The 24,337-nt window shown below is 41.8% G+C and overlaps 2 protein-coding genes across 5 annotated transcripts in view; one reads left to right on the top strand and one right to left on the bottom strand.

The window, feature by feature from the left end:
- The window catches only part of mtus2a (microtubule associated tumor suppressor candidate 2a), a 40,274-nt gene extending 19,717 nt beyond the window's left edge, over positions 1-20,557 (top strand). For 2 of the 3 annotated variants that reach the window (XM_020086172.2, XM_020086171.2), the window contains exons 5-16: positions 7,165-7,329; positions 9,394-9,492; positions 12,048-12,235; positions 12,335-12,460; positions 14,205-14,271; positions 14,569-14,783; positions 14,892-14,997; positions 15,098-15,171; positions 15,334-15,432; positions 15,646-15,765; positions 15,892-15,992; positions 16,321-20,557. In XM_020086172.2, coding sequence (XP_019941731.2) covers positions 7,165-7,329; positions 9,394-9,492; positions 12,048-12,235; positions 12,335-12,460; positions 14,205-14,271; positions 14,569-14,783; positions 14,892-14,997; positions 15,098-15,171; positions 15,334-15,432; positions 15,646-15,765; positions 15,892-15,992; positions 16,321-16,732 — 1,772 coding nt within the window. In that variant the 3' untranslated portion in view covers positions 16,733-20,557. The remainder of the gene's footprint in view (positions 1-7,164; positions 7,330-9,393; positions 9,493-12,047; positions 12,236-12,334; positions 12,461-14,204; positions 14,272-14,568; positions 14,784-14,891; positions 14,998-15,097; positions 15,172-15,333; positions 15,433-15,645; positions 15,766-15,891; positions 15,993-16,320) is intronic. The other variant, XM_069539983.1, reaches the window with a different exon arrangement.
- Positions 20,018-23,730, bottom strand: stoml3b (stomatin (EPB72)-like 3b). Of its 2 annotated transcripts, XM_069539984.1 has the most exons (8): positions 23,429-23,509; positions 23,152-23,229; positions 21,923-22,026; positions 21,747-21,819; positions 21,576-21,658; positions 20,921-21,124; positions 20,709-20,843; positions 20,018-20,555 (listed from the first exon to the last, which is right to left on the bottom strand). In XM_069539984.1, exons 3-8 carry the CDS (start codon positions 21,959-21,961, stop codon positions 20,367-20,369), a joined length of 723 nt encoding a protein of 240 aa, XP_069396085.1. In that variant the 5' UTR covers positions 21,962-22,026; positions 23,152-23,229; positions 23,429-23,509; the 3' UTR covers positions 20,018-20,366. The 2 variants fall into 2 exon arrangements, with proteins under 2 accessions (XP_069396085.1, XP_019941098.1); XM_020085539.2 differs by lacking the exon at positions 23,152-23,229 and having other exon boundaries at positions 23,429-23,730.
- Positions 23,731-24,337: the final 607 nt, after the last annotated feature.

The raw sequence follows: 24,337 nt of genomic DNA, 5'->3' as shown, positions 1-24,337 counted from the left end.
ATGCATGAATTGAATCCGCTGAACATGGGGACAAGAGTTTCCACCACACTGAAAGCTCCATGTTGGATTTTCTGAAAATGAAATGTTCTTTTAAACCTCCAACTCTCTGTACATCTGTGAAGTTGTGGCAGTTCTGTTATCAGTTACTCAAAGTGATCTTGCCTTTAGCCTCTACATTCTTTTAAGTCCATGTGTAAAAAGATCACTGTGTAACAGAATAGTAATAATTTTATTTTTTTTGGACACCCCCCGCCACTTTCAACTATATCATTTAATTTCATCATATTTTGGTTTGTTGTCTGAGACAAACATGCAACATAAACAACAGTATTGAACCCCCCTCTCTTTCTAGCTAACAGCTTCATTTGTATTGTACTTAATAAATTACCCTGCAAATATCAATATCATGAATCAATGAAATGAGATCCAGGCCTGAGAGAAGCCTGTGCTGCATCATTCTGGCCAAAGATCACAAGTTCATCCCCGGCTACGTAAATCAGACCTAATGTGACTCTTTATGTTACAGGAACAAGTGCTTCCACTAAATCCTAAAGATAAATTACAGACAACATAACAGTGACCTAATCGCTTGCTGGTTAACGTATTGTCTGTTTAAGCAGCTGCTGGTTTAAAATGTGCAGATTTATGCTGCACATTCATCACCTACATGTAGTTCAAAACTGCAAAGACATAGTAGACATGATGGCTTTATAAATATTGTTCATGCACACAGACGTGCACTAACAGCGTAGGAACACCTGCCAGCCGAGCATGAAAGAGCAGAAGTTTTGAAAGGTGTTGCCTACAGCAAACTCTTCCTCTCCCCGCTGCCACTCTGAGCTCAGTGAGACCAAACTGGAATCGAACATGAGAGGCAGAAGATTAATAAGCTTTGATGTTCATTTCCCTGCGTGTGCCCGTTTGCGCGTGTGACACCTCGAGAAAGGCAGGACGGGAACGTTTACTTCCACTTTTGACTCTGCGTGATGCTTGTGACCTTTCGCTGCGAGGCATCTGAACTCCCCGCTCTGTTTGAACCTTCCGGATTAAAATGCGCTCGACTTTAGATCCTATACTCCGTCTATTTCTCTGTGGGTGCACTTGTTGAGCTTTAACCAAAGAGTCGTCTGATGCATCTGTGCGTCTAACCTGTCTTTGGGATGTTGGATATTAGGAGTTGTTCTGTGTCTTGTCTTTTCTGCAGCCTGGATTCAGTTGTCATGTTGATTTTCATCTTTTTTTATCCTTTGGGCATTTTTAAAAGGCAGAAAATAGGGTTGACATTTGTTAAACTCTGATTTGAATTGGAGATTTCACTAAAACACAATTTAAGTTTGAGTCCTTATGAAGCCCAAAGCAGTTTGTGAAAACTTGAGTATGATTTTTAGTGACTGCAAAGATCCAAACAATAAATTGCAGTCACTAGAGTTCATGAGAATCTTTCGTTTCTAATTTCCAGGGGCTCTCACGCTGTTGAACCTGTTTTCATTTGTGCATGTGTGCATGTACAGTAGGTTTGCAAGGACAGGAAATATGTTTGCAGGACTTGTTTTTCCTTTTCCACTCAGGGATCTTTGCCTCCTCTAGCTGCACCCCCAGTTGCAAAGAACAGACAGATTGACAGATGAGTTCTCACACATCTTTCCATCGAGGATACCAAGGGAGCAGAGGCAAGCCGTTACTTCCTTCAGTACCAGAGAAGAAAGGCTCAGTGGCTTGTTTTCCCCATTGATTGGCGAGTAAAGCGGAGTCCATTAGGGCTCTGGGTGATACCAACAGGAGAAATCATTAAGGAATAGAGTGATGGGGAGGGAAGGGATTGCAGCACTCTGATAAAGTGGGTTAGAGGAGGATCCCTGGAGTTTGAATTCCCCACTGTTGTAGCTCAGTCAACCTCTGATCAAATGTGGACATGTGCCTTGACTGTCCGAGAAGAAGCAAAAGACTTGAGGGGATATGTCATATCTTCATCTCTAATTTTCATGATGTTGAAGATATATTGGGTTTATCTTCCCAGATTTTCAAACTAGTTTCAAATCTGGCAGACAAGGACATTTCTTAGGACACAACTGCCTTTTTTTTTCTTCGTCTGACTCAACTGGTCCATAAAACAGGAGATTGTCCCTTTTTGTTTGTTCTTATTTACACCTACCTGGTAGCAAGAGTTGTATTGTAAGTGGCTTCAGTTTGTATGTCACAGCAATAACTTGAGCTGTTTTAACCTTAGTTGAAACATCAGGACCATCGACTGATGAGATGGACGATACAAGATCTTTACATCCTTCTATTGTACAAACATGAAGCTAAAATATCCAGAGTCTGTGCATACATACGATCCAATCACAAGTCAGGGCCAGGGTCTTTATGCCATCACAAATACAACAAGAGACAGTTTAACGTGCGCACACACACTAAGGAAATCAAGGTGACATTGAGCCAAGCTGTTATGGCCTTGATTGATTCTTATGGCCCTTTTGCTTATATGCATATATTCAAGTATTTGACTCACATCGGGGGGGCTTTAGGCTTCTCTATATAACATTGATTAGCCATTAACCTGCCAAGTCTTTGACATTCCCTAAGGGTGTGTGTGTGTGTGTGTGTGTGTGTGTGTGTGTGTGTGTGTGTGTGTGTGTGTGTGTGTGTGTGTGTGTGTGTGTGTGTGTGTGCGTGTGTGTGTGTGTGTGTGTGTGTGTGTGTGTTCATCTTTCTTGTATTCTTATTATTTTTCTTTTTTTCTCCTTTTTCTTTTTATACTTAAATTTCTATGCATGAACTGAATCAGCTGAACATGGGGACAAGAATTTCCACCACACTGAAAGCTCCATGTTGGATTTTCTGAAAATGAAATGTTCTTTTAAACCTCCAACTCTCTGTACATCTGTGAAGTTGTGGCAGTTCTGTTATCAGTTACTCAAAGTGATCTTGCCTTTAGCCTCTACAGTCTTTTAAGTCCATGTGTAAAAAGATCACTGTGTAACAGAATAGTAATAATTTATTTTTGTGTGTGTGTGTTGCCTGGTTTACTCCATGGTGACTGACAGACTCTATTACATAGTTAAATGCCGACTCCAGCAGCAGGACGCTGATGAAGCCAGTGCCTCTGAGCCGCGCTGACTCCTGGATGGAAACTCAATCGCCAAAACAAACCACGATAACAAGGAGTATTATCACCTCGATCCATCTACTCTTTAGGTGGTAATGACATAATGGTGAAAATCAAATAAACGAAAGAGTGAGCTGAGCAGAGACAGCTGAGGGGAGAAAAAAGAGGTGGAGGAAGATGCAGCAATAAAAGAAAATTCAATGAGTCAAAATGAGAAGAGGGGAGAGAGGAAATGGAGCATGTGAAAGAAAGATGAGCGGAAAGAGAAGCATGGAGAGGCTGGTGCAGGGAGGAGAGAGGATGTCATACCCCAGATGCAATGGCTCAGATCTGCTCTGTGAGTCATGCTAGCTCAATGTGAACAGATGGTTTCTATGGTGCACACAGATAGACACAAACGTGTATACACACAGAGAGATGCACACACTGGTACTGCAGCACATTAGATGGGCCAATTAGATATGGCTGCCATTCTGTGGCTGATGAGAGGAAAACCAACATGGCAGCGAGTTTCTGAAGCAGCAGAGCTGTGACGGCGAGGATGGGCTCAATGGGCCTTTTCATTAACTGATAACCTCTCAGCGTTTTACATCCAACTCCATATTAATCATTGTTTATGGCTTTCACTGATGGTCCTGTGCGACAAAAACACAGAGGACATGGAAACAGGAGCATCAGGATCAGCTAAACCTTAATGCGTATGAATGTAATTCTGAAAGCTTTAGTCATCTATTTTTTCCCCAATAATTTAGGGAATCCCTGCTCCTCATCCTCTCCCTCATTACCTCAACTATTTAAAATACCATTTGACAGTAAAGCACTTAGAAAGGAGCGTAACTCTCTTGTTGTCCATCGTTAAAAGAATCCATGTCCTCCTGGTGGGACGGAGCATTTGATTTAATCTCCTGGTGTCTGGGTCCTGGCAGAGGAGAGGAACCCTTTTGGTGCTGCTGTCAGCTCCACAGATATCACCTAATCTATCTGTCAGTCCACAACCCAGATCTTATCTCTGCAGGACCATTAGAGTGTGTGCTATATGTATGCAGCTTTAACCTTGACTGTCACAGATGTCAATGCAGTTGCACAGTTGAGTACTTATAATTGTGCCGATTCGACAAAAAGTCTGTAAATGCAGTGTTTGACAGCTGCTATAAAGTTTAGTTAGTTAAAATGAAATGTAAGGATGTAATATATATATATATATATATATATATATATATAAAAAAATACATCAGCCTGTATTTTATGACTGATCGATGAAGAGCATCAGACATTTTAAACCAGCTTTAAACAAATGACAGGAAGCAACGATTAATGAGCAGAACAAATTATAGACTCTTCAGGCTTAATTACACACACTGTCGTCTGTACTGAAAAGTGTTAAATGAAGCTGACGTCTGTCTGTGAGAACATGTACTCCAATCAAACAGGCTGAATTAAGGTTAGACTTAAAACTAACTCAAATCAGAACTAACCAAAATTCTTCATGTGGTATAAATTATTCATGCAGGCGAGGGTGTCCAATTGTATGTTTAAAAACTGTATCCTTGGTTGCTTTCTCTGTGTTTTGCCGAACTATCCATTTTAATACAATATATGTAAGAATGCATGAATCTTTTTTGTGTGAATGGACTGTAGCTTAAAAGCTTGTGCAAGCACAAGCACGTGCAACTGGATGCTAACTGCAGTTGCACTAAACGTAGAGTCAGCACTATTCTCCTGGCATTAGTTTTGCTTTGAGGGGCGAGCTGCTCCAATAACTCGGCCTCCCACTGAGCTGGGAAAACTGCTCTTTTGTTCTCGCTCTCCTTGTGCTCATTGTCCCTTTTTTAATATCTTTGGTATTTGCCATACATCTTCTTAATATGCGAAGTTTTCTGACGGCTTCTCTGCTGCACCATCCTTTTATTCCCCATCCTGGCTCTCTATGTCCTCATGTCTGCTTCCTCCTGATCTCACGCAGCCACCCTCTTCCTTCCTTGCTCGGATATTCATCATTGGCTGACATTTTGCCAATCAGTGACGCACGTCAGCTTGCTCTCACCGTTAATGAAGTACATCTGTTTTCTTCTCTTTGTCTAAGCCACTGAATTTCCCTCTCTCATATTCTGTCATTATCATTTTCCTTCTTTCTGTCTCTGACTGGCTGACGTCCTCCCTCACTCTTCCTCTCTCTGATTTGCTCTCTTGGAGTTTGATCGTACTTGACCTATGACTAATGAACATGTATCTGTAACCAGTCAATTGCTCTGCATCAATCAGACAACTGAGCAAAGCATTTGAGGTTAATGCCAAATATTTCTATTTCCTCCATTTAAAGGTAAATATGTATGTTGAATCTGTGTAGTTGTTCATTTTAGCAGCAGTAGATTCAGAGCTCAGTCACAGCAGTGCAGTGCTGTGTCCTAGATCACATCTGAAGAGTGGACACTCTGCACATGCCCTTGACTGGTTAATGAGGAGGAGGCAGAGTAAACAGCCTCACTGATCAGCACCTCGAGGTGCTGTGGGACGACTAATGAAGCCTTGAGAATGGTACAGGCATCAAAAGTACGGTGATGTAGCAGCGTGGGCAGAACATGTAGACATGGAGGGAACATAGCCACTGGCATCGTTGTTTATGCTAGAAGGCATTTTTATCTATGTAGATTTTAGTTTGTAACAATGTATGATTTTATATTTAGGATTATCTGGAGTAAATTACGAACCTTCGGATCAAGACCCACACCCTGGGTTGAATAGTGACTAGTACTGTAGATGTAGTACATTGTTGTCGTTGCAGTGTGGTTGTGTGCATTGCCTGAGGTGAAAGAACAAATCATCCACTGGCTGCAGGGTTAGTAGCTCGACACTTGCCTCCCCCTGTTCATATGTTTTCAAGCGACACAATGTTGTTTTTTTACCTTTAATTAACAGCTACAACATTTTGATGGTACATAAACTTGCAATAGGAAGAAGCCGTCATTGCCACAGTCCACCTGAGGCACCTGGTATTGCTATGTAACTCTGGTGCACTAAACATGTCACCCACCAACAGCCAGAGTTAGCAGTTTGCTATAAGAAATAGCTATATTGTTATTCTTAGTATGGACTACATGGCAGCACCAGAGAACAAACTGAGGAAGGCATTGTCTGAGGAACAGAAAAATAATCGAGGAAGGCATTCCATATCGAATAGAGTGTGTATGCATTAATCCGTAGTGTTGGTGGTACTGTGAGGTGGTGAAGGGCAGGCAAACTTTTGTTTCATCACTGCTTGGGGATTGGATAGATAAGCAGGGTTTACTCTGTCTGAGAGAGTACATAAACCATCCATCAGTCAAGTGTTAGAGAACATTACAGGCCAGGGTGAGAGACTGTCATAAATGACTGTAATGTTGCTTATGTGGCTCATACCGTCTCTTCACAGTTTTTGATTTGAATCCTGGTGCAGCCAGAATCTTTCTGTCTGTAGTTTGCATGTCCTCCCTGCTTCTGTGTGGGTTTTCTGCTGGTTCTCCTTTTTCCTCCCACGGTCTAAAGACATGCAGATTGAGGTTAATATGAGACTCTAAATTGTCTATAGGTGTTAATGTGAGAATGAATAGTTTTTTGTCTGTACTGTATATGTCAGCCCTGCAGTACACTGGCAACCTGTCCAGGATGTACCCCGCCTCTTTCCTAATATCAGGTTTGGCTTCAGCTCCCCCTGTGACCCTCAAAGGATAAGTGGTATAGATAATAGATGGATGGATGTGCTCATGTGGAAGCATTGGAATGTTTCTGTAGTGTGTGTGTGTGTGTGTGTATATGTCTGTGTGCGTGTGTGCAGGTTAACAGAAAGAAGATTGGGAGCAGCAGCAGTTAGACCCAGAGGTTACAAACCATTTCTCAGTCCAGTGAACCTAAATTCAGACATAACACACCCTATCAGATCGTACAAAAACCAATATGTGATCAAAAGAGGGAGAAAAGAGATGGCAATTATGTGATCCTAACAACCTGTATCTATGGTAACTGATCATTTCTTAATGAAGGACAGGTAATTAAAATTCTTCATCTTGTTCTGTGTGTTTTAGGTCTGAGTGTGAGTGAGGAGCCTCCTCTTCACAGAGTGACCACCAGCCCTCCGTCAGCAGATCACCAGAGAGGGGCGCCGTGCCGCAGCAACAGTCTCCAGCCACCCTCCACCCCGGCTCTGCCCCGTCGCTACCTGCCTCCCCAGCCTCGAAGCTCCCCTGGAGGTCAGCAGAGATCTTTGCTTTGACAAGGGAAACAATTTGTTTATGAAAAATATAAAAAATATGTTTTTGTTATAATTTTGCTCAGCATCATTGTTATGCGGACAAATTCAAAAAGTCTGAATCAGTATTTTCAGGAACAATATTTACATGCAAATTTGAGTTCTGTGAATGTGGAAGAGAAACTTGAGAGAGATTTCTCTGCAGATTGTGCCACATTGTCACATGCTGGTGTCTGCAGTGCACTTCATTAGGTAAAACTTGAGGATTTCATTAGTATTTCATTAAATCTACTGTGTAAACCTGGAGCCACGCAACAAAGTCATTAACTCCAGCACTTTTACTTTTCCACTATTTTCTTCCTCCTAATGCAGTATAGCATCTAATTAAGCACAACTCTTGCTCTCTGGAGTGGTTCAAAGTCTTTTGGGGAAATGAACACTCCCATAAGTTCTAGTAAGCACTGAACTACTTAAGAGATATCTAATATATTAGAATCTCTCTTTATATAATTTATATTATTCCAGTACACCCCTGTTCATTATGACTGTAACATGATGTTAAAATGCCATTTTAGCTTTTAATGCTACAAGTAAACCATTAAACACAAACACCACACATTTAATATCTGTCCTGCAGCTAAAAAATGCTGATGAAATTGTGAGGTCACACTGTCCGGGGTGACGGTGGTGATACTGTCTTTTCAGAGGAAGATCACTGTCAGTGATGCTTTTCACACACAGTTGTGTTTTCACACATTGAGGTTGACACCAGAAGAAACCCTGTAGTATCACACCTCACTCACTCACACTTAACACCTGTCTTTAAACCTGTACAGTAACTGATAATAAACTAGCTAGGATCTTGTTATTTTTTAAAAATCCTGTTATTTTTAAAAATCCTGTTATTTTTAAAAATCCTGTTATTTTTTAAAATAAGACTTACACAAGTTACACATTTTAAACTGTGTGTGTGTGTGTGTGTGTGTGTGTGTGTGTGTAACATAAACCATCGTTATCAATCAGTATTTATCGTGTACTGATTTTTTTGTGTGGTCCATGTCCCACCCACTAACATAGAGGAGGGTTTATGACCTATACTATAGCCAGCCACCAGGGGACAATTAAGATGATTTGGCTTCACTTGTATAGTGAGCTGTCATGTCGTCCATCTTTACTACGGTTCATGGTTCGTCAGTCAGACCACTGCAAAAGTGTCAAAGGGCTGCTCTGCCGGTACATCCTCACAGAGCTGCTAGCATCCCTGCACACCCACTATCTTGTGCAGCAACACCTGAGCAGCGAACGCACACCCTGAGAAACACACTCGCACACAGTGTTGGTGCAGGCCTGAACTCTCTCTCCAGGGTTATACTGGGATTTGTTCGGGATCAGAGGCTTCGCTCCCAAAACAGGTCTAATTAGTTTCCTTTCAAGGCCTCTCTCCTCCTCTCCTCCCTGCTTCACAACAGATTCCCCTCTAAGCTCCCCAAATCCACTTCTTCATTCACTATCATCTGTTTAGTCCTCCCCACTTCTCATCATTCCTCATGTATAATGTCTCAAACCCAGCTATTTTTCCTCTACGCCCACACACCTCACCACACGTCTGCGGCAGATTAATCGTGACACATGAGAAGACGGGAGAGCTCAGAAATGATATTAAAAAAATACTCAGAGTTTAGGATTCTTGTCTGTCTTTTCTTTAAAGTGTGACACAGGTGGTAAGTAGGAGATGGGCACATTTGCTACAGTATACGCTCGGCTTCTCTTTGACCCATGGGACATAGTTATATTACGCAGCAGGGGGGGAGAGAGCTGGAGATGAAAGCAGGAGGGTATAACAGAAAGATTGAAAAATTTGTGCAAAGAAATGATAAAAGAGAGAGCGAGGGGTGGACGGGGACGGATCGTTGGTTTGATGCGTGTGTGAGCACGCTCCACTGAATGTTATGTTAAGTTCAGACACCTGCATGTGCTTTGTCAGTCAGATGTCACTGTGTGCTTCTCCTGATTTAACAATGTCACATAACACACATTGATTGGTCGTATCTTCACTCTCTGACAGTTGGCAGGAAGGAGTTTCAGCGGAGTTCAGAGGTCACACGTTCTCTCCCGTCCTCCCCAAAGAGGCTCGCAGTGGTTCCTCCCAAACCTCAGTCCCCAGGTGAGTTCATCTTTAGTTTGTATCTTGCTGCTTTCAGACATGCACCGAACCCCAGGCATTCTCCTGAACTTATCCTGAGTGGCTGCACGTGAGAACGCAGACATCTGAGTCTGTTTGTCCCCTCTCTGTGATTCCTACCTCTCCTTTACAATCCCCTCCACCCAAATCTTTCCAAAAACAAATCCTTCATATTTGTGATGAGCTGTTCTCACTCTCAAACACCTAGAAGTGGTTTGCATCCATCTTAGAAATATGTGGTGCTGGGCCGTACAGAGCTTCAAGGAGAAATTTGTGATGCTTAGCACTTTCTTCTATGCTGTGATTTGATCTCTTCAGTCTGAACTTTCCTTCCTTCAGGCCCTGTACTGGTAAAAACCTTTTCTTATACGATTGCAGAGGGTCTCCCATCTTCCCTCGCAGAGTTGACAAACATCTCCTCAGGATACACCTCTTCTTTTGCTTACTTTATACTCGTTACTGTTCAACCCTTCTCCTTACTTTGTCTTTGTGGGTCCTCGTCTCCTCCCACACACAGTCATAAGATAAAAACATGTGTCTCACCATGTAGCTTCTCTCTTGTTTACTGTGATTCACAGTTCACTAGGACCAACCCCCAACAAATGAGATTTAACGTTTCAAATGGAAATTGATGCATTTGATGTTGAGAAAAAATCAATGGCCATTGAGTGAAGAGGTTCAGGTGACGGAGAGAGAGATGGAGGGTGTGGTCTGTCTTAGGCAACATTCCACCCAAACAGTACCTAGAATGAGACATACAAGACATATGCACCCAACTGAATAAAGAGGGATGAGGGAGGAAGGGATGAGAGGATGAAAGAATGATGGTAGGGAAGAGGGAGGAGGATGAAGGGAAGAGGGGAGGAGGGTGTAGAAATGATGGTAGGGATGAGGGAAGGAGGGTGAAAGGATGAGGGAAGGAGGGTGAAGGAATGGAGGGTAGTGATTAAGGAAAAAGGAGGAATGAGGTAGAGGGGTGACAGGATGAAGGAAAAGGGTGGGTTGAAGAGTCGAAGACAAACGATGCGTGATGTGTTGACCGGGTCTGTGTCGGCCTGACGGGTGATTAGAGGTGCGGCCCTGCTCCTGAACCTAATTTAACCAGTTAACTTCAAATGTTGACGTCTAGAAGCTGCTCTGGACAGAGTGTCAGCAAAATGACAGCGTGTTGACATGAAACTAAAATTCACCTCAGCCTAAAAATACACACAGACACACACTAGTCTCTGCACTCCACAGGGTCTGCCATCACCTCTTCTCATTGTTTCTCACATCGTTATTCTGCTCAGGTAGAGTGTACTGATTTCAAAGTGTATGTGTGTGTGCGTGCGTGCATGCGTGCGTGCGTACGTACGCGCCCGCAGAAGAGCTAGACGTCCTTTACTAAAGATTTTCTGGCAGTCGCTTTCAAAGATGGGGAATCCTGATGAAGACATTTGCACTTTCAAGTGTAGTTCTTTCATTTTCTCTCGGCGCAGAGAGGACATCCCCTTGTTTCAGGTTTTATTTACACACACACTTCATAGCATCAGCTCCATCACCATTATCATCATTCAGCACCCCTCAGGTGTCCTCGCCTCCCCCCACACTGGATCTGTCTTCTCCGCACTCTCTTCTCTCATTTACCCCATGACCCCAAACCACTCCCCTCCTCCCATTTTATCCCACCCCCTATCACCGATCTCACTCATTACTTTGGACCCTGCACCCCAAGCCTTGCCTCCCGTTGTCATGGAAACCGCTGCCGCCTGTGCTTCACTAAGCCAGCGAGACGGCGAGGCAGGTGACGCGAGGCTGCAGCGATTTTCTTTATCATGTGCTAAGACAACCACGCTGTCATGTTGTCTCTCTTGTGCGTCTGTGTTTACATAAAAACGATTTAAAGAATTGGGTCTATTCGAATGAAGCAGTGGTGATGTTGTGTGTATCACCACGGGCTCATACGTGTTCAAACTACATGACAAGGTGACTCACATAGAGGTTAATCGGCCTGCCTGTATGTCAACTGCAGCATAATAGTCTTTTCCCCCCCTCCCCTCCAAAGAAATGGCCTCCACGTGTTCATGTGTGCCTGGCCTTTGAATCAAAGCCATCATTAATACATTAAGCATTATTTAAATGTTTTTGCAGAACGCAGTGTAAACAATAAACCCAGACATGCATATGTGCACATGCTGCAGCTCAGTCATTACTTGAGAGATGAGATCGTCCATCATGACAAACAGCAGACTGGGAATTACCCCGAGGCTTCCTCTGAAGAAAGATTCAATTAACTTACTATCGTTTGTCATGTGAACACAGTCATTAGCAATAGGTCAGGTCAAATCTCCTCTGATTTAATAATCATCAATTCCGTTATTATAGATGGATACAGCTTGGCCTAGTTCGATTTCAGAATTAGCACCCAGCTAATTAATGAGATAATTATTAATATTTTTTATATCTATTTACATGGCTTTTCCTTGTAAAACACATGCTCATGCAGGATAATTGTGCTTGTTTATGATGTCCTTTGTTTGTTTTTTCACTCCCTACAGTCCAGTCTGGGCAGCGGCCCGCAGCAGCCGTGCGAGGGTCTGCTCCCCCGGGGTCCCCTCGCAGCGTGGCCCCCCTGAGGCTGCAGCAGGAACAGCAGGAAAGCCTGCAGAGGGAGAAAGAGGAGGCTCAACAGAAAGAGAAGGAAAGACAGACAGAGGAGAGGGACAAAGAGGAGCAGAGGGAGGAGGTGAGTCATTGAGAAAATCTGCAGCTTCGCTTGGGAGCTTTATTTTGTCCTTTTCTGTTTGATTCTTTTCCTATTTTATTTTGATTCTGTGTCACTCAGGTTCAGAGGCTGCAGGGACGCTGCGAACAGCAGGAGAGGCAGCTGAGAGCTCTGAGAGAGGAACTGAAGAAGACTTCCTTAGGTCTAGAAGCCTTCATCATCACCACTCAGCATTACTGCCTCAAGGTAGCTGACTATAATGATCCAGTGTGTAATCGATTACATTGTTATTGTCTTATACTAAAATAGCAGTGACATCTTGATCTAAAGCTCCAGATATACAACTGATTTTATTTTTATTATTTAAATTCTTAAATGATTTTATTAATCTTTATATAAATATATTATTTGTAATAAATGAAGTTTTACCTGAAATGGTATATTGTACAACCTATCATCATCATCATCATCATCATTAAGGGTATATCCTCTACAATGCAACTTCTTGGGATGATGTATAGGGAGGGTTGTCTTGGATCCCATGTGAAGATAAGATAAGATAAGGTAAGATGAGATAGACTCTATCAATGCCAAAGGGAAATACTTGTGTCAGCTTCCTCCAAAATCACAGTAACAATACAATACACAACAGAGTCCAATAGAATAAAACAAAAGAGCGTTAAGTATAAAGAATACAAGTGAAAATAAAAATGTGTAAATGCAGAACCAGTTCCTTATAGAAATAAAATAAGTTGCATGAGACGGTAAACTAATGCTAGTCTAAAGTGGCAGTAGAAAGTAGTAATGACAATGATGATAGGGGTGAGTAATATGTAACAATACAGTGCCTCAACCTTGCCATTTACTGAGCTTGGCTTGTACGACACACACACACACACACACACACACACACACACACACACACACACACACACACACACACACACACACACACACACACACACAGGAACTCATGCAGTTTTTAACACCATGAGGTGAGCATGGTCAGTGAGCAGCACGATGCGTGAGAGTGATTGCAACTGTGAGGGGTTCTCCAGAGTTCAGTGTGTCACAGAGCAGTTCTCTGTGCCCAGTAATTCAGCCCCTGTAATACTGCTCCCAGACTGCTGAGGGACTGTCTGTCTTGTTTATGGTTATTGCCACTGTCTGACCGCTGCAGTCGCTCGACCACAGTGCAGATGGAAGAGATGGTTGTAATGGAGGCCCATGTGAGAAGGTGTGAGCTCCCTCTACTGGCCTCAGTCACAGCAACAGTACAGCCGGTGGACATGATGTGAAGTTAAAAACAATTCAGGATCTGGTCTTCTGAGGACTAGATATAATCTCTACACATAATTATATGCAAACATATAATTATACTCTGGTTTCTAATCTTTCTTTAAATGTGTCCCTTTTTTTAAAGCAACATGTGGTGATTAAATCTGTTGGACTTTGTGTCCAAGCAATTAAGTGATTTTCACGTGGAGATAAAACTAGGCTTGTCATTGTGTTGAATGTTGAACTGAAACACAACTGAATGGTGGATATTACCCATGACCCCCAGCCTCCTGAACCACTGGTTCATGGAGCAAGTACAGATGTTCAGGGTGAGACGTGGGACTGAATGTTGCACCATTCTTCCTGCTCCAAGGGAGTTAACCATTAAAACTAATTTTGAAGCTGCTATAGCTTAAGGCTAAGAGTGTTTATTGTTTTATACAGTTGTAGAGTTTTTAGGGACTGAACAAGAATAGAAACAGGCTTTGTTTGTCCCACTGGCATATCCATGGTCTGTTTTTGGCCACATGGCTCCAAAAGTCAATTTCTTTTTTCAACGAACAAAAAACTATCTTACTGCATTACAAATACCCATTTCACCATTTTCATCTATACTATATGTATATGTACTATATTTATACTGTTTGTATGAGTGGTACTCAGATCCTGCACTATGCACTATACAAAATGCTGTTTTATTCCAAATTTTCAGAATAAAACCACAGAGGAAAATGAAAGGAAACTGTCCATGGAAATTCAAAAGATCAAAGAGGAAATGGGTGAGTCAGAGCCAACATTTCATCAATGAAAACTCAAAATCCTTCAAATCAGGTAACGGCAGACAATTTGATTGTCGTGGTAGAAAAAGCACTGACAACATGAACAGCGGCTCTGTTGTATTTAAGTGTCCCAGTGAACTGTGACAGTTAGGCGGTATGCACAATAAAAGTACTCTGAAATGTAAGCAGCTGAATTTTTTTATGCACGTTTTGAGTTAAAGTGAGTTAGTTAAAACAGATGTGAACTTATCATGACAATATCATATTATCATAAGACTCATTCAACTTCGTCCACAGCATCTAACTCAGTGCGATGGGAGAGGCTCCAGTGGGAGAAGACGTCGTTGGAGGTGGCGTTTGAGCGAGAGCTGCAGGAGCTGCAGCTGCAGCAGGAGGCGGAGCTGGCTGCTGTGGAGGAGGGTCTCCGAAAGGGTCACTCAGCAGAGGCTGAGCACCTGAAGGCCGAGCATCGCTCAGAGATGGAGGAGCTCAGGACTCATCAACAGGAGCAAGTGAGAGAGAGGCATCATGGGAGATGGGTCTGTTTCATGAGATCTGATTTTTTCACATGAAATCTGAGCAGTTATTAAAGGTGCGTGCATGTGTTTGGTGTGTGTCAGGTGGAGGAAATGACAGTCCATCACCAGGCCACTGTTCAGGAACTCAGAGACATGCATAACATCACCATGGCAACACTGCATGAGGAGCACGCTCGTACCATGAGAGGTAAGATTTTAGATGTCATTTAAATAACACAATGTGACACCAGCACTGCTAGAAACAACCTCACCTCTCTTTTATTCTGTTTTTCTGAATCTGTGTTCAGACTTGAGGAAAGCTCACGACCAACAGAAGATGCTTCTCGAGGAGGATTTTGAGAAACTCAGGCTTTCTCTGCAGGTATGATTTAACAAAAAACATAACTTCATTTTTTATTTTTTAACAGTACACACTTATCTTTAGTGTGTGTGTGTGTGTGTGTGTGTGTGTGTGTGTGTGTGTGTGTGTGTGTGTGTGTGTGTGTGTGTGTGTGTGTGTGTGTGTGTGTGTGTGTGTGTTCAGGATCAAGTGGATACTCTCACGTTTCAAAATCAGAGTCTGAGGGACAAAGCCAAACGTTTTGAAGAGGCTTTGAGGAGGAGTACGGATGAACAGATCATTGTGAGTTTATCTATAACACAAACACAATAGAATACATCTAGTAGTATTATAAGGGAGAGATGTAAGAAAAAAATGAGAGGAGGAACAAAACAAAAACAATAAAGTCAAAGGAAGAGGAGCCACTGACTGCTATGTGCATATGAACATACAATCCTGCCCATGTCTTTTAAAACCCCACTCATGCTCAGTTTGCCCTTTCTGTTTCTGTATCAGGATGCTTTAGCTCCATACCAGCACATTGAGAAAGATCTGAAGAGCTTGAAGGAGATTGTAGAAATGAAGAACCAGCAGATACATAAGCAGGAGAAGAAGATCTCTGACCTGGAGAAAGTGGTAAGCTCAAATAAGCCATCTCAACATACAGTAAAACACACATGCATTATACACTGGACTGGATGCATCGTGGTGAATGTGCCTGGTGAAGGAAATATTGCGTTGTGGTTGTGTGTTATATTTGAGCAGGCCCAGAAGAACGTGTTCCTTGAAGAGAAGGTCCAGGTTCTGCAGCAGCAGAATGAAGATATGAAGACTCGTATTGATATGAACCTGGTCCTGTCCAGGTAAGGTGCACGCAGTCATTATCACGATCATTACTAAGGAGGGTGAGTTTTCACCCCTGTCCGTTGGTTGGGTGGGTGTTTGGTTGGTTGGGTGTGTAGGTGATTGGTTTGTTGGTTGGTTGGATCGTTCATTGCGTGGTTGCTTGGTTGTCTGATTGGTTGGTTGATTAGATGGGTGAGTGGGTGATAGGGTGGTTGCTTGGTTGCCTGATTGGTTGGTTGGCTGTGTGGTAAAACTACTAAGTGTCATTCTACTTAACGCTATTATCACCATCATTGATAATTTAATATGCTAACATTAGCTTCCACTTTGCTGTCTTCTCTGCAGGCAACTATCAGAGGACAACGCCAACCTCCAGGAGTCTGTCGAGAAGGAGAGCACTGAGAAGAAGCGTCTGAGCATGAACAACGAGGAGCTCCTGTGGCGCCTCCAGACCAGTCCCCTCATGACCCCTGCCTCCTCCCCACTGCACCGCTCCTTCTCTACTTCCCCTGTCCCCTCATCCCCATTCTTTTCCTCCTCACCTGTAGCAGGGTGCGACTCCCCCACCCACTGTCACGGCTGTCCCCAGCAAGTTCAGTACTCCTCCCCTTCCCACAGATCCGCCACTAATCAAAATCTCTCCCCGGGACCAGCCACACCCACTCACAGGGCAGCAAGCAATCAAAATTACTCCCCTGGCCCAGCCACGCCCACACACAGAGGGTCGGCCAACCGCTGCAACTTAGCTGCAAGATAAGCTCCCGTGTTTCTCCTCTTTCATTTCTTTTATTCTCCTCATTTCTTTCTGAATGTGAATGGAGTTTTAGTACATGTTGGACAAAAAGACAGAATGTGATCCCCATGCTTTACAGGTTAAACTGGACAGATTGTACAGGCAGCGTCAATCTATCAGGCATCAATGTTATACACAGAGAACATGAATAATGCTGTTCATAAGAAAAATGATGCCAATAACAGCAGCTCGGTCCTTTGTCCCAACATGTATTAACACAGAGTCTTGGAGTTTAGACTGTATATACTGTATGATAGTGATGCAAATAGTGTTTAAGGATAGTAATGATTCCCACATAGACAGAAACAGATGGAAAGTAGCACACTCTTAAGACCTTAACACAATTGTCCATGGTGTTAGAAACACGGTCTCATCCTTTGTAAGAGATTTATTCTCTCTTTTTAGGATTAGTTTCTCAGAGTCAGTTCTGTTTTGAATGATGAATTGTAATTCTGCGTCACAAACTTTTTTTCTCATTTGGAAAAATCCCCAACAAAGCGCCTTATACTTGGTCCTGCCGTCTCACCAGCAGAGAACAACCAACATTTTACTTCATGAAGGACTTTAATGTAAAGAATTGGTTTGTAAATCTGAGTGGATAATTTCTCTCAGCCTTCCCGACGTGTACTTAACATTTTGTAATTATTAATTTCAGTGCTGATATTTTACACGTGCGGGACTCACACTCCCTGGAACCGTTTTACCTGCAAAATTCACACAACTTGCATTCAAAGTCTCTTTAAACCTTGTCAGGTCTTCCTTCATGAGCTACTCTTTACTTTTCATGATCCCTCAGGTCAACTTGCAAAAATGATACACCTGCCATTTTATATTTACCTCTAAGGGAATGTGCAGTCTGAACAACAACAACAACACAGGTACTGAAGAGCTCGAAGCAAACGGGGAACCCATAGGAAAGACAAATTTAAAGCTTGTTGTGGATTTCTTTATAATGTGGTGTTTATATCTTATTTATTTTTTACATGTATTTTGCTACTTTAAGCAAGCATGTCCTGTGAAAGTCTTCCAGTCTTAACGTGAACTTTATTATTGCTGTGAGCTGTCTATTTATTAAGCTTGAGGCGTGAAGGAAATGAATGGTGTTTGTACCTCTGAAGATATCACCTATGAGAGATATGACAGATTTTCTACAAGTGATGTTCAGGGGACTATGTTGTGATATGTTATGACTCTATAAGCTATGTAAATTTTTAAAAAACTTCACGTTAACCCTCTGTTTACCTCTGTGACGTACTAGAATAGCGTAGCCCTTTCTGAACCTTTACTAACTTCCTCATAACCCATGGTTAACCTGTCCTGCATTGTTAATTAATCTTGGATTGTTATGTTCTAAACTTTTGCAAACTGCAGTGAATTCTCATAGTGCAAGAATATATCATTCAGGGAATTATTTTCTAAATTTAGATTAGAAATACTTTCAATTATTTTCTTTTGTATAGCTTCCCTACAGAACATTATACTCAAGACGTTTCCTGAGAGGATGTTCCACAACAGAGAAACCAACCTTTGGTGTATAAAAAATGAGAATAATTTTATAGCATACAGTATGTGATAGCTGTCTCCTTGTACTATAATCTATAGACTAACTTACCCTCAGGGTTCTAATCTCTCATCTAGCTTTGAAGAAGTCAACTCTGACAACGACAGTATTATATTATATTGTAACGTGTGAGCTCAGTGATTTACTCACATGTTAGCACGCAAGTCTAAAGCTGTTGGGACGACATGAAAATGAGCTGCTGTAAATAAACACGGCCAATAAGGAGGGAGGAGGGTAAGTCTGTTGAAAAAAATCCTAATGGGAGCATGGGTTACTGTTACTGACTAATGTAATATTGTTAAGTAGATGCATGGGGGGGGGGGGCAATATGAAGGCCTGCCCAAGGGCCTTGAAACTCCTTGCAGCCCCCCTGGTCACTTTTTCTGTTCAGTTACAGGTTGAGTAAATGTAGTTTACTCAACCTGTAACTGACCTGTAAGCTTTACCAGCATGTAAAGGAATTTTTCTGGGTTGACAGAATTTTCAGTTTTTTAAGTTGATCTTGCTTATACCAGCACTTTTGATGGTCATGAAAATGTAAAACTAAAATGTTCTTTTCATCGATCTTCGAGATTTTTTGTACGATACATACGCAGGGTTCAAACGCTCTTAAATAAAAGAATGTCTAGGACAGCGAATGATTTGAGAAACGCATCTCAATTCTCTCTGACTTTGTACCGACACTGACGATTTTGAGAATGTCTTTGTGTAACGAGCAGCTGTAAGAATCTACCAGTCAGAAAGTCACCGTGGTGTCCGATCGTTTGGATTGTAGTTCACCTAAAAGGTCACTTCAGGTCAAAAAACAATAGAAACACAGTCTACAAGGATGCAACAAAACTACTGTTTACAAATGACAGCATTAAAAATATTGATTCATTTCAGATTAATATTTCACCTTTGAATGGACTTAGATTTTCGAACCGTGCACTGGTATTGTAATGACCAATGTCAATGTGTCCTGTGGACATCTGCGTCTCACTCTGAATGTCAGCAATGTAATAACTGCATTTTATACAAGTCACTCGTCTGATTTTGTTTCATGAAGCAGGGCCTCTCGTCTGACCACTATGTAGCATTTAATATGTAGCACTTGGTTGAGCCTCCCCTCAAGAATCATGGGTAATTTATCCAACCTCTCAGCACCCATATTGATATATATATATTTATGCTGTTTTAGCAAATGTTTCGAAGGATTGTCAACTTTCAGCACCAAGTAAACTATATACAATAACCCCCTTCTGGATTACGACAACGTATGCTGAATCTGTTCAGGCACTGATTGTATTGTTTGAATGTAAATACATTTACAACATGATTTGCGTCTTAGTGCACCAACAAAGTAATAGAAGCATGTTTCTTCTGTCTTCACTGTTTCTCGCCCTCCCTCTCTCTTCTTTTACCTCTCTGCATTTGTGATGGTCGACATGTTAAAAATGTAGCGTGCGGTAGGAGGAGCTGCGGACGAGGAATGAGATAGTTTGACATGTAATGTACTCACAGTATGTTGGTGAATTTATTTGTACTTTCTGGGGGAGAACACAGTATTAAAACTATTTAAGAAAATGAATGTGATGTTCATGTATCATTTAAGGACGAGTCCTGCCCTCCATTCTCTTGTTCAGGTGTGTTTGTCTGCAACATGTATTCTTAAGTGTGGGGGCAGCAGTTCATACAGAACACCAGAATGGTGAATTATTCATTTTATTTCCATGATTAAATTTTGCAAGTGATCAACATCACATCATACTGTATAATATAGAGACAGTGTTTATTATAAAATTTAATTACATATAATGCTAATTTCATTTAAAGTAAAGACATACTATGCTGACAGCTTCTTTGTAATCCACATTGGTTAGCAGGCTTGGCCTCGTCACAGCTTGACTATAAAGAACCATCAATGTATTTGTAGGATCAGTTTGAAATAACATTTGACCATTTGATAACAGTTTTATCTCTGCAGTTACTACTCGCAGCTGCAGAAAGCGACTCAATGAATATTGAGGACCAGCAGATTGAATCATCTTGGAGAAATCACTTCCGCATGAAGTGAGAAATGACATCCATGGGCAGAGGGAAGATGATGGTGGAGTTCTTCTCTGCTGCGATGGTGTTGAGAGTCTGCAGGTAGCGAAGCTGCAGCGCTGACGGAGACTCTGCGATCACGAGGGACGCTTCCTTCAGGGCACGTGATGCATTCATCTCACCCTCTGCTGCAATCACCTGTACGTAGAGCAAGGAAGAGACAGTAGGATGAAATGTTTCTTTACATAATTTCAATTAGGAAGGCCCATTGTTTGTTTTGTTGTTATTTTCTGATACAGCACATGTTTGTGAAACTGTGTGGACTGCATGTGTCATGACACATGTCCTGACCTTGGCTCTGGCCTCTCGGGAAGCCTCTGCCTCAGCAGCCATGGCTCTCTGCAGCTGAACTGGCAGCTTCACATCTTTGATCTCCACACGCTCCACCTTGATGCCCCAGGGGTCTGTGGCTTCATCCAGGCTGGACTGGAAAAAGAGAGACAGAGGTTATACCTGGAGATTAACATAGCTTCCTATCTTGAAGCAGGTCTTGTTATCTGTACCTGCATGCTGTGAGCGATGCCTTCCCGGTCTGACAAGAGCTCTGCCAGGTTTTTCGTCCCCAGAACATTTCTGAGGGTGGTCTGTGCCAGCAGACGGGTGGAAAAGTCAGCGTTCGACACGTTGGCCACGGAGGCGATGGGGTCACTGACCCGGAAGTACACAACTCCATCCACGCATACTGTAACTGAGTCCTTGGTCAAGATCTGGAATAGAAAACAGACAGTTTCTTTGTGTGTTAACCCTGAGGTCATACTTTCACCATGGAGGTTATGTTGTCATGTGCATTTGTTTGTTAGTTAGTGTGAAGGTACATTTAGATCATCCTTCTTTATGTTTGAGTTTGGCATTTGTTCCCATTTGATGTAATTGTTGAGCTTTTACTCAAATAGACTGAGAGTTGTTTGCCTTGCTTGATGTGTGAGACCTGTCATGCTGAATTTGCACTGTGTTCATATCCGTTGCATTGAACAGCTTTTGTCGTCTCCCCTCTTAAAGATGTCCTACTGTTTTTATTACGATCAAACAGGGGGGTGAATGAATGAATGAATTTTGCAAGAGGACTGTCGAGGCCTTGGAAGAGGTGTGCACTTCCTTAGAGCTTAAAGTTTCCGTCCCCACACAGTTTTGTGTTGATGTGGATTGCACCAGCCCTACCTCTTGTGGTGGGATGTCAAATGAAATTGTTCGTAGATCCACCTTCACAAAGGAATCAGTGCACGGCAAAACAAAGAAGATACCTGTGGAAAACATGAATTATTATTAATGCTGTTTGCTGCGTATCACTAATCGTATTAACGGTGATAGAAATCACCACTGTTTCTATACCTGGTCCTTTAGCCTTCCTGTCCGTGATGCGTCCCAGCCTGAAGATGACGGAACGTTCATACTCCTGAACGATCTGTGACATGGACCACAACACAACACAAGCTCAGTTAACATTCACATTCAACCACTGATTTGCAGTCTTTGACCAACTGTAGAGATTTACTGAGTTCACTTACCTTCAGACAAAACCAGATGGTGAAGGGGAAGAGAAGCATGGTGAAGATGCCCGAGAGGATGACAATGAACCAACCAATGCATCCCAGGGAGCCAGTCCGCTCAGCTGGAGGAGGAGAGAAAGGGAGAGAGGGAGAGTGACCAGAAATGAGTTTTAATCAACTGGATGTGTAATGTGACGTATGTTATGACAACACCGGAACACACACACACACACACACACACACACACACACACACACACACACACACACACACACAGACAGTGTAAACACAAAGAAGCTCACAGAGACTCACACGCAGAGCAAACAGTCAAATGTTTACTCATGCAGCCTGATCCTTAGAGTCCTTTTTTTCCACTTTGGTAATAAAAGGAGTCATTAGCTGAGGGAAAGGTTTGTGAATTACTGTGAATCAGTTTTTCCTCTTCACACTCACATTTGATTTCACCTGAGTACCCGGCCATATTACACTGCCAGTACAGGCCTCAGCTTCGCATTTGATCTACTGTGGTTATCATTTCCTTTATTGTCATTTCCTTTGCCCTATGTATTCTGTCCTGTCTGTTTCTTTTTTGTCCAAACCACAAGAACCATTTCCTTTTAACAAACTAAATAATTTAACAGTTCCACTGAACTGAAAGGAAACAGTGTTGCACTTTGTTGCCTTGCAAATGCACATCCACTTATCCATTTAGTGGCACAGATTGGGAGAAGAGAATGGGGAGTTAATGAGAATGATTGTTCCGACCTTCATTACATCTGTCTATACCAATCAGGTTTTATGCGCCTTTTTAAAATTTGAAATAACACATTTTAAAAAGGCACCAAAACTTGATTGGTCAGATGGAAAAATTTAATTCATTTTAACAAATAATAATTTTTATAATCTGTTCACCATCTGTATATATTGTGTCACCTGATTGAAAGCACATGCATGTAAATGATGTGTGCACAGCTGTGCAACACGATCCTGTCCGACAGGTTGATCATAACAAAGACGGAAAAACCATTAGATGGGGAAAAAAAACCTCATATGAAAACAAACACTTATCAGCAAACAAATTAAGGGACATTTACACACAAGCCTCAGTCCTCCTTTTTCTTTTGACTTCACAGAGCATAGACCCACACCAATGACGGGAGATACACACACACAGAAATGACAGAAGACAAACACACTCTCAGTGTCACATGCTTATGAGACTCCTTATCTGGGTGACATGTGATTACTGTCTCTATGACGATGCAGGTTTACTCTGCTCCTGTTGCTCTGGCTGCTTTCCAGCTACACAGGTGAGCTTCCACAACCTATGGCGGCTTATGTAAAACATTCAATTTGAATGACTGTGCTTGTTCAACATGGAGCTCAAAGTTGAACAAACAGATGATCTAAGCCTTTAAAAGCCTGGTTTTTGATATTATTTCACTTTTAAACAACATTTTTACCATTCGACACAAAGTTCAATGTAAAGTTAAAGCTCAGGGAAAAAAAAGTATTTTTTCTTACAGATCAAGTCATCTTTGCTAATTCCTCTTCTCTTCTGGCTTTCTATCTGGTCCTCCATTTCCATGAGTTGTTGGGAAACTGAGTGGTGAAGTGTTTATGCAGAGCATTTGCTGAAGTGCCTCTAATGAGGAAGGAGTCACCCTGCCTTTTAAAGCTGCAATGCTGCAATATAATGTCCTTCAGAGAAAAGCAAATGGGTGTGGCTGTCAACTCTGAGTTGATCATCGACAAAGTACAATCATATTGTTGTAAGCAGGTCACTGGTTAACCTTAGAGTTTCCGGTGTGAATCATGGAAAATCTAAATAAAACCTAATCACCTGTTTAAAACACTGTATAACACATATGATAATATAATAATATTAATGAATCCCAATGGCAAGTATGCATAAAGGCCTTTAATGGTTTTAATCCAATTAATTTTCCAATCATGTTAGTTATTGTACTTTCCCTCATTTCACTTCCTGTTAAAATTAGGAACTTTAAATTTAATTAAACTTTCAAATTAAATTTTACAATTTTTGTAACAGTAAAAATGTTATATGTACTACAGTTGTTAATTTCATTGGTTTAGAATTCATTGTATCTCTATCATGGAAAAATTGGAAAATGAGATCTCATGACTCATTGGCACATGACTGATGGCATCACCAGTGCGTTAGTTGTCAAGGACCCTAAAGATAAGCAGCACAAAGAGCACACAGTGCAGTGTAGTTATTTTGTGGAGAGATGTTTTGATTTTTTTATGTTGATCTCCCTCTTAAAAAACACAAAAGGGTATATACATATATATAGATATACACTTCTGTATTATGGTACACAAACATGTATTCATATTGCCATGTTTCATGCACCCTATATTACACCTTCATTTTTTATTATATGCTCTACACAGTCTGGTGCAGTTTTT

This window comes from Paralichthys olivaceus, chromosome 15, assembly GCF_024713975.1.
Source record: "Paralichthys olivaceus isolate ysfri-2021 chromosome 15, ASM2471397v2, whole genome shotgun sequence".
NCBI lineage: Eukaryota > Metazoa > Chordata > Actinopteri > Pleuronectiformes > Paralichthyidae > Paralichthys > Paralichthys olivaceus.
The sequence above is the reverse complement of the archived record's forward strand: the minus strand, read 5'-3'. Positions and strand labels throughout refer to the sequence as shown.

What these genes read in the sequence shown, in the direction of transcription:
- stoml3b (XM_020085539.2), bottom strand. Translation starts at nt 23,492, where the DNA reads ATGGAAATGGAGGACCAGATAGAAAGCCAGAAGAGAAGAGGAATTAGC. An exon ending in CAGGAAGGCTAAAGGACCAG is followed by an intron (nt 21,659 to 21,746) that starts GTATAGAAACAG and finishes TGTTTTCCACAG; the next exon opens with GTATCTTCTTTGTTTTGCCG. An exon ending in GCATCGCTCACAGCATGCAG is followed by an intron (nt 20,844 to 20,920) that starts GTACAGATAACA and finishes CTCTTTTTCCAG; the next exon opens with TCCAGCCTGGATGAAGCCAC.